General features: G+C 54.1%; 4 protein-coding genes across 4 annotated transcripts; 3 read left to right on the forward strand and 1 right to left on the reverse strand.

Annotated features, from left to right (window-relative positions):
- Positions 1-808: 808 nt before the first annotated feature.
- Positions 809-2707, forward strand: POSPLADRAFT_1137383 (hypothetical protein; the record flags this gene model as incomplete). Its single annotated transcript, XM_024484785.1, has 6 exons — positions 809-859; positions 1013-1060; positions 1424-1843; positions 1905-2115; positions 2144-2379; positions 2435-2707. 6 exons carry the CDS (start codon positions 809-811, stop codon positions 2705-2707), a joined length of 1239 nt encoding a protein of 412 aa, XP_024340699.1.
- Positions 2708-4132: 1425 nt separating this feature from the next.
- POSPLADRAFT_1039219 (hypothetical protein) lies at positions 4133-5144 on the forward strand. Its single transcript, XM_024477505.1, has 4 exons — positions 4133-4247; positions 4299-4542; positions 4603-4786; positions 4848-5144. Exons 2-4 carry the CDS (start codon positions 4340-4342, stop codon positions 5064-5066), a joined length of 606 nt encoding a protein of 201 aa, XP_024340700.1. The 5' UTR covers positions 4133-4247; positions 4299-4339; the 3' UTR covers positions 5067-5144.
- A 578-nt stretch (positions 5145-5722) lies between these two features.
- POSPLADRAFT_1094960 (hypothetical protein) lies at positions 5723-5878 on the forward strand (the record flags this gene model as incomplete). The annotated part of the gene is made up of 1 exon (XM_024483122.1): positions 5723-5878. A coding segment is annotated over one exon (156 nt), but the record flags the coding sequence as incomplete, so codon positions are not given.
- A 788-nt stretch (positions 5879-6666) lies between these two features.
- POSPLADRAFT_1138627 (hypothetical protein) lies at positions 6667-7758 on the reverse strand (the record flags this gene model as incomplete). The annotated part of the gene is made up of 4 exons (XM_024484931.1): positions 6667-6698; positions 6774-6909; positions 7407-7503; positions 7679-7758. Coding segments are annotated over 4 exons (345 nt in total), but the record flags the coding sequence as incomplete, so codon positions are not given.
- Positions 7759-9719: the final 1961 nt, after the last annotated feature.

The raw sequence follows: 9719 nt of genomic DNA on the forward strand, positions 1-9719 counted from the left end.
TAGTGATACTGCCGTACGCATGGCAAGCACCGCACACTCAAAGGAAGTACTGACTGAAGACCTCCAGCGCTTCCATTTATGGGAACTTATCGGCAACCCCACGGCTCCGAGGTCCGGGTTGCTCCGGTCCCTATTTCAGAAAGAATCATACGGGTCGCTCTGCTTCCATTTCGGCGACCTGAGTAAACCAATTGACATTCATTATGTTCGCATATATAGGACTGCCGCGCAGGGGATTTATGATATCCACCTGGAGACCAACGGCTTCAATGAACCCTTCTTCTAACATTTCACCCTGGCCCGGTATACGCTGTATCTAGTCTACAAGAGTGCACACGTCATCCTGCTGGAGGGCGCATCCCAGTGTCTCAGGAGACCGCATACTATCCGCATTGCGCTGCAGCACCATCTGTGGACTGTGGAGTTGTCGTATATGTTGTAGTCAAGCTGAAGGCTGGCGCAAGAGCATGACTTGAGTAGCTGCTCATGCCAGTGTCATCAGCGTCGAGTTGTCTACCACTCAGTTATAGGCTTTTGAATCACGATCAAAGTGCCTTGCCTGCAAATCCTCACGATACGGTCCCTTCGAGTTGGCCCTGGAAAGCTTCGCAACTTTTGCTCAATTGCTGCTACAGCTTCTCGTGAGTTCTTTGGACACTCATCTTTGCATTATGAATCAAATGGTCTCCACGGTCGGGCAAACGGGTTTCACGTAGTCTGATCTCTATGGCGACTTACTGCTCTGCTGCACTGTGCAGGCACTGATGATCTGTCTCGTTCCGGAGCTTCCAATGATAGTTCCGCCTCTATGACTTACACCGAATCGTCGCAAGTCTTCTCTTCACACCTCCACATCATAGTGAGTCTGAGACGCCGCTCATCTTTTCGACGATCACATTCTAAAGGATGTTTCTGTCAGTGTCCGTCAAACGTTACCTTGTCGATAAGATGCGAAGAGAGGTCCTGCGATTTCATGCTTCTGCAGTCATTCCCTTTACGTCTGCTCCTCCAGGCGCACGTATATGCCGTCAGTGTGAGCATCAAAATTAATCCATCGATGGTAAGTGTAGACGGGTACATGATCTCACTAGCTGTTTGATCCTTGTACAGACCAAGATCGGGTATAGCTGCCGGTGATTAATTGACACTTTGGCACGTTTGCCTTGATCGCTGATCTTCTCGTAAGATGATGTGTTGTATCACCGAAGCCACAGCAGTCGCAATATCGTAAATAAGTAATTGGCTATTTGCGCCTGGCGAATGAATTTCGTATAGGTGAGTTAAAGTTTATCCGCCAATATTTCGGTCACGTACCACTAATTTCGCTTCAAAAGAGCTTTTAGATGTCATGATAAAGTAGGAGCATGACACTAGCCTTCCTCAGCAGCATATAGGCTGGATGTACTGACTTTGTCCTTGCAAGAGTCTCCCCACTATGCACAATTTCCCAATCACCGAAGCCCGACTTATCGCGTTATTCTTGCAGAGCGTCACATACGGTATACACATGCTCACCTTCACGATCTGCATATGGACGCTCTTCAAGCGGACCGGCGTACGTCGCAATCTCTGCAGCTGGTCTTGGTTCTATGTCGCAACGGCATTGTTTATCGTCGGCACGGTTGACGTTCTATTCAATCTGTGCCACAACGTCTCCGCGTTTGTCAACAACAACCACAGCGAGGGCGACGCAAAAGCGGTGTTCCTGCAGATCTCGTCAAGAGTGAATATCATGAGGGTAAACAACTTATGGTTGCTCGCCGTTAGTTCGTTCGTCGCTGACGGCCGCCCTACCCAGAGTGCCTGGTACGATATTGTGACAGTCATCTCGGACGCGGCTTTGGTATGCGAGCTTCAAACTGACTGACGCCGCTAAGTCCCATGAATGACTCATCTGGGACTAGATATACCGCTGCTGGATTCTATGGAACAGGCGGTGGTGGGTCATTGCCATGCCATTGTTGCTAGTGATGGTAACTAGCGCGACCGCTGTGGCGAACCTATCCTACATGCACACACTCGGAGAACTGTCTATTACGGACGGAAACAATAAGCTCTATCCGCTTCTGACGTCCGTCTTCGCTAGTACCCTGGTTCATAACGTATACTGTACAGGTGCGCGCTCCAAAATTGCTTCCTCTAGGTGCAATCAATCAATTCTTGTGGCTGCTATTAGGCATGATCGTGTATAGGATCTGGAGGGTCGACAGGTGGACGTCTTCTCTCTTTCCTTCCAGCACTTCCACTCGTCGCCGCTCGAAACTTGCAGCTGTGAACACGGCAATCGTCGAGTCTGCGGTCATATACACTGCTTCGGTTCTAGCGACATTCATATCCACATACAGCGGTACCAACGCCTGTTATGGTCTATCAGACATGGTGAGCAGTAGTAGCTGCGCATACCGTTCCATCTTGTAACGCCTTGAGCTCCCAGACTTTGGAGATCGTTGGCATCTCCTTCGACCTCATCATCATCCGGATCAGTGGTGACGCCTCTTCGCAAGCGTTCAGAGAAGGCTCCTATCCTATCCAAGTCCGTGTCTCCACGACCACGGTTAAGGGGGATACAGAGCCTTCGGGATGCAGAGGCATACTTGGGGACATGGGTACCAGTCTGCCTGAGCTCCGATCCTCTGTCTCTCCGGAGCTCAGCTTGGAGTTCGACAAGGCAATGGACTTCGTTGGTGGATCAATCCGTCAAGTATAACTAGCGCGATGGATACTCTCAACGCTTCGGGTCGGGCATTGTACGCATTGTGATGTCTCATTTCTTGAATATGCTGACGGGATGTCGTGTGTCCTCTGTAGAAGATGATGAACACTTTTCTTCAGGCTCAGCCCATCCTCCTTTCCCCCCCTTGTCACTTACTAGTGCCTTTGCCTTTGATTATAGTATTCTGGTATTCTTGTAAAGTGACGATCCATTCCTTACCCCACTCATTTATACCAATCTCCAGATGTGTGTATCTTACCTTCGTTGAGTCGCTTCAGGTGTGGAGCTATAATTAGGCTTCACTTGGTTAAAATTCGAGAGGCACGAATTTCTTCCAACAACGGCCATTTGATGACGACACTTTGTGACCTGCACCCCACGTGCATCTGGGTTGCACAGGACAGCAGTGAGAATAAGGTCCGGAAGAGCTTCGCCTCGCATTAGTCTTTATGAACCTAGAGCGTGCGTAGAAGATTCTGTCGTGTCTACTCATTTCTGCTTCCGTTTCTCATGGCCTTGCTCCTCTGCCTCGATATGAACCATTTTTTCCAAAGCTAGCAAAAACAAGGTTCATGTGAGCTCACCTGACGATTTAGAATGAGCGCTGATCACTGGTCATAGACTATGAGTTCATTTCCCAAGTGGGAGATACTCAGTACGCATCGAGCCTCTGACCTGCACTCCAATCCCGTCGCGGTTGCACCCTTCGAGAAAGGACGGGGGCCGGCATACACAGCTCTATGGTCATACTTATACCAATATCTCCCATTCTCCAATAATACACTGTCATCTTACGCATTTTCTAGGTCGACTTGAATTCATGTATATTTCTCCCCCCTCCCCTCCCCCCCGCGCATTATCGTATGTCCCCGCGGCAAGAGAATCGTTCGCGATGGGAAGTTCATGAGGTACTTGCTGACAATGTCAGGCATCGGGTGTCTCAGATATTCGATGCGCAGCTCACTCCACGGACACCTGATCCGCGTCTATACGAGCTCGAGCTCGTCGTTGAGTAGCTGAAAAGGTGAGCAGCCGACCTTGACATGTCTGTCGAACCCTCGAATTTCGTCCGACGCGACCAAACAAGCAGCCCAGTATTGTTGGAGCAGATAATCCATACGTACGCTCTCGCGCCGGCTCTCCGGCTACTATACCGTTCCGTATCGCCCTGTTTTACCTTACGCTATTTACGCGCTGATGCGCTGCCCCTTCTTGGCACTCATCCCGCCATGCGCATGCATGCGCAGCATCAGTGCGCACCGATAGTACCTGTCACGTACCTTGTGCCTGTCGTTTCTGCTCGCCGTCTTATACGCTCGCATTTGCGACCGCACCCTCAGTCTTGCATCGTATCCGAGCACGCACTGAGGGTGAGTACTTAGCTTGTTCTGTTCTCGTTTACACATACTCACGTACATTGTAGTCCTCGTCCTATTTGTTATAGGTATGCATAAATACAAGTCTTGCATCGTATCCGAGCACGCACTGAGGTCCTCGTCCTATTTGTTATAGTCCGACGACGCGTGCTCTAGCCCTGCCGTTGCGTCAGGTTATGAGCCCCGAGCCGTAACTGAAGCAGACTCACACATTTCTTTTCGCCTCCGCCAATAGCCCATCGCCGTCGCTATGACAAGTTCGTCCCTTGCCGACTTCAGCTCAGCTTTTGAGAAGCTTGATGCTACTGGGAGGAACTGGACCACTTTCCGCCAACGCTTCCAGATTGCCGTGCGCCAGAAGGAAGCATGGGGCCATCTCGATGGGACATCGACACGCCCGGTACCTGCTGATGAAGTGAACGTGGAGCCAGCGGAACAGGTAGCCATTGCAGCCTGGGATAAGAAGGAATCGTTAGCGATGTACCTCCTCACTCAGAAGCTGCCGGACATCACCTTCACGAAACACGCCCGGAAGGAGACCGCTGCCGCGATTTGGGCCGCAATCGTCCAGGAATTCGCACAGAAGTCCATGCTGTTGCGTGCGAACCTGCGCACGCAGTTCCTGACTATGCGCGCAATGTCCGGTGCAAACCTCCACACCGAACTTGATCGCCTGCGCGTGAAGTACGAGGAGCTGCTGACCAACGATATCAAGGTCAGCGATGCCGAGTATGCCTCATTAGTCATCAATTTCCTACCTGAGGAGCTTTCAACCTTCGTTTCGCAAGTCTCTGCCACTACGAAGCTTGCCCGTCGCTTCCAGGTTGTGCCACCTACTCCACTCCCGCCAAATGTGCCAACCGAGGAAGTGCCGGCTCTTGATGCGGAAGCGCTCATGGAGATCGCTCTCGAAGAGTGGGACCGTCGGCACAGTGGCAAGCCCAAGCCTAAGCCGAAGGACGCAGGAGTCGCAGTGAGTGTGATCTCGTCCGAGAAGCCGAAGGTGAAGGGTCGCCGTGGTCCGCAGAAACCTGTTGGTGTATGCTGGAACTGTGGTGGCAAAGGTCATCGTAAGGATCAATGCCCCAGCCCGGCGCAGGATGACGACGCCAAAGGAAAGGACTCATCGAACACGTCTAAGCCTGCTGTGGCGAAGCCAAAGAGCGGCAACGCCAACGCTGCGACTGCTGCTGTCGCCTCGCTCGACGAAGTTGCCGGTGCATGGTCCGCTTACCTCTCGCTGCCGAAGGAGTTCCTGCACTCCAAATCATCGGATGAGGAGGTGTTCCCGGATCTGTTCGATGCCGATGTGACGTCAGACATCACTGGTCTTACGGAACAGTCAGATGCTCACTCATTGCCGTCACTACGGACCGAGTCAAGCTCAATGGATTCCCACGTTGGTCATGCGGGCCCGCACATCAATGCAGACACTGTTCCTACACCCACGCCCGTTCCAGTCGCCACGCGCCTTACCGCTGTTGCCATCTGGCTGGATGACATTATGGTAAACAAGCCTGCTGACGAGGAGTTAGCACCGCTCCAAGAGCTTGTCCCGGACAACAGTCCTGTCATGTACAATAGCTCTACCGCCGCAGCTGTCACTGCTCTTGTTGCAGCTGAATCTACTCCCGTTGACTTGTACGATTCCGGTGCGAGTCATCATATGTCACCTTACCGCCAGGACTCCCTCTCCTTTCGTGAGACCAAGCCGCAGACGTTGAATGCCGCAAACCAGCAGCATTTCGAGGCACTTGAGGTTGGGGACATTATTGTCTCCATACCAAACGACTCTGCGCCAAGCTCACAGATGCGCTTGACACAGGTGCTTTACACGCCTGCACTCGGTTTTAACCTCGTCTCGATCGGCCATATTGATGATGCGGGATACTCTGCAATGTTCTCTGGTGGGAAGTGCATCCTTGCTGATAAGGATGGGCGAACTGTTGGCACCATCCCGAAGTCCCGTGGCCTGTATCTGGTTACCCGTCCCCGCTCGACTGGGTCAGCTAATGCCGCGGCTAAAGTCGAGAAGCTTACCGTTATGGACCTCCACCGCCGTTTGGGTCACATCGCACCGCGTACGATACGGGAGCTTGTGTCACGGGGGCACTGTTGCGACTTGAGGTCTAGCGACAGGGGAAAACCTAAAAGGAGCTAGGGGCGTTCGACTGATTCTCACCGAAGCGATGGTGAGCGATGCTCAAACCTAAGGCTAGGGACAAGTAAGTGTATTAGTTAGTATGAGTAAGTAAGCAGATACATGAGTGCTTACTGACCTAGGGACAAGAGGTCGAAACTGAGGTCCCTAGGGCAGCAGAGGCCGGCTTATATACAGGGGAGGTTAAGGGCAGGCTGTGCGCGCTGGTCCGTGCGCAGCTGGTCCGTGCACAGCATGCCGACGCGGCCCCGGGGGCCGGTGAGTCAGAGTGGCTGTGTCAGCGGAGCCCGAGCTGTGCCGCGCGTTGCCGCCCCATCTAATCTAATCGTACAGTAGATAACTGTCACGAGTTGGCACGGCGCCTAGCCGTTTTTTAATTTTTTCCTTTTCGCGGGCTCGAACCCGCGACCTCTGTACTACCTACCTGATATGGACACGTCGTTATCTACTGTACGATCTGATTAGATAGGACGGCAGTGCACGGCACAGCTCGGGCTCCGCTGACACAGCCGCTCTGACTCACCGGCCCCCGGGGCCGCGTCGGCATGCTGCGCAGGGACCAGCTGCGCACGGACCAACGCGCACAGCCTGCCCTTATCTTCCCCTGTATATAAGCCGGCCTCTGCTGCCCTAGGGACCTCAGTTTCGACCTCTTGTCCCTAGGTCAGTAAGCCCTCCATTGTATTCTTTCCTTACCCTACTAACTAATGCATTTACTTGTCCCTAGCCTTAGGTTTGAGCATAGCTCACCATTGCTTCGGTGAGACTTAGTCGGACGCCCCCAGCATTCAAGTTTTCCTCAGTCGCTTGACCTCAAGTCGCGACATTAGGTCGAAACTCCCCAAGCTGCCGGCGTCCCCTCGGGACACCCTATATTCACTTTCCTTTCCCACAGGTCGGGTGGTGCGCACCCTTACGATACTCTACGATACATACGATACGTAGATAGCCCTACATACATCGCCAACACTAAGGGAACGAACTCTTCAGTACCTGCACTTCAGTGGGCGGTACTTGTCCTCACGGACGCGTGGACTAGGTTCCTGCTGCATAATAGTCAAAAGCAGTACTGGGCCCCACGTGAACTGCGAACCCTAGTGTCTTCTCGGGCGCCGTAGCGTAGGCTAGCATAGCACGGCCATTGTAGTACGCGCACCTCCCCGTCCTTCCCCCATCCAACGTGGCTGCCTGCCAAGGCCAGATCCATGCATTCGACTCCCAGGACCTCATCGACGTCTACATCCCAGACGGCCCTGAGACAGTCCTCTATCGTTGCGAGCAGCAACCGTGCCCAAATCGGACACCCCGATCGATCGAGGAGGATTACCCTCGCTACAAAGCGATCCGACGAGCACAACACCCGCTCGGACCCCAAAGCACCCTTGCATCTCGATCTGCCTCGCGGCACTCTCGCCCTGTCTCCCCTACCTCCCGCCTCCCCCAAACTGTCGCCGAGTCCAGTCAAGCTTGAGGAGATCTCCCTCCAGACCCTGCGCCAGAGCCTGAGCCTGAGGAGGGTACAGGTGAAGAAGGAATCTCGGAGTCCGAGTCCGAGGATTCTACTGGGTCCGCCTCGCCGACAGCGCTCGCCCCCGCGTCAGCAGTCCCTGACGTACGTGACCCCCCCACCGAACTTCCTTCGGCGTCTTCACCGCCGACTCCGCCGAGAGGCCGCTCGAGCACTCGCTCCTCTCGAAGTTCGACCAGCGGAGGGCCACCACAGCCGCCTCTGCCCCCGCAGCGTCCTCCGTCCCCCCCGACGCCGATAATGTCGTCCCCCGCAGCCGCCCTTGACAAGGAGACATTAAAACTCCTCCTCCCACTCCGATACGATGGCAAAACCGTCATCGATTGCGATAGGTTCTTGTTGCAGCTGCGCATCTACTGGATGGTCAACACGTCGTTGACCACCATCGAGCTCAAAGTACAGGTTGCACTGAGCCTGCTCGACGGTGACGCCCGCGCCTGGGCCACTCCCTACTTTGCCCAGCTCGCATCGGTGCAGGTGGGTGTGCAAGGGGCCACGACCCCGTTCGCAAACGAAGCAGCCTTTGCCGCCACCTTCAGGGCCCGCTTCGGAAATCTCGACGACGAGGCGGCAGCACAAGTAGAGCTGGCGAAGCTCTGCGCGGACAAGTCGGTCCGTGAAAAACACACTGCTGCGGAGTTCTCCGCGCTGTTCAAGGGTCCGGCGGATCGCTCTGGGTATGGGGACCTGGAGCTACGCGACAAGTACCTGAGCGGCATCCCCTCCCGCGTCTACCGGAAGATCGAGCTCGAAACCTTCACCACGTGGCAAGCAGCTGACAAGCGCGCCACTGAGGTCGAGCAGATCCTCGACATCAGCCGGGCCCGTCGGCCTGAGCTAAACAATTTCTTCTCGGCCCGAGGTCGAGGACGCGGAGGGGCACGTGGTGGTGCACCTCAGTCGCACGCAGCTTCGGCCAGCATCAATGCGGCCGTCGGAAAAGGAAACTTCCCCGGCACATGCTTCGGCTGTGGGAAGCAAGGGTACCGACGATTCGAGTGCCCCAATTGTAAGGACAAGCCTTACACAAAACGCGCCGACACGCGGGCTACGGTTGCCTTGGGCTCCACCCAGGCTGCGACAAGCACCCCCGTCACGACAACACCCTCGGCAAGTATAAGTGCCGCTTCAGCGAAATCCGAACAATCGGAGCTGGCGGACTTAATGGCACAGGTGAAGTCGATGCGCGAGGAGCTCGAGCACTATCGGGCGATGAAGGAGGAGGGTTTTTGATCCGGTCCGCGCTTCGTGCCGCACGCGTCGGACCTCGTAATAACAATTTGTACAATGTATTGGCGACCGCGAATGTTTACGAGTTGGACCACGGGTCCCAGCACTTCCACATCCCGGTGCGCCTCAAAGGAGAAAGACGGCACAAGGATATAGTTGCAATGGTGGACAGCAGAGCCACCACGAAGTTCATCAACAAGCGTTTCATCACAGAGAATCGAGTACGAACGCGGAAATTGAAAGAGCCAATCTATCACAAAACCTATAAACCCACCTTATAGCTTGATGGTAAGGGGGGGAGATAAAGCACTTAAGTGTGGGGGAGGTAATGCTGTTAAGCGCAACAACGAAGTGAATAGAACTGGGGGACAGGGTGCCCCAGGATGCTGCCTTATATACATGAGGGAAAACCCCCCAGGGACCGGTAATGGACCCCTGGTACCTAGCTGGGTAAGGATTACTAAGTATCATGTGCTCTATGATGTCATATATGATGTCATAGTCTGGCCCTGCCCTGCCCTGGGCCTAGGGTCCAGAATTGACCGGCCTATGGCCTAGTGCCTGAGCCTAGCTCCTACCTATGATGTCAGAATGATGTCATGGTCCAGAAGGAGTCTGGTTTCTATCTAGAAAGGTCCGGCATCAGAGTCTAGCCTGATGTGTCCAGAACAAGATCATGTGTCGCTTATTTAAGCGGATAACCCCTTAGAT

Source organism: Postia placenta (assembly GCF_002117355.1).
Source record: "Postia placenta MAD-698-R-SB12 unplaced genomic scaffold POSPLAscaffold_4, whole genome shotgun sequence".
Taxonomy (NCBI): Eukaryota; Fungi; Basidiomycota; class Agaricomycetes; order Polyporales; family Adustoporiaceae; genus Rhodonia; species Rhodonia placenta.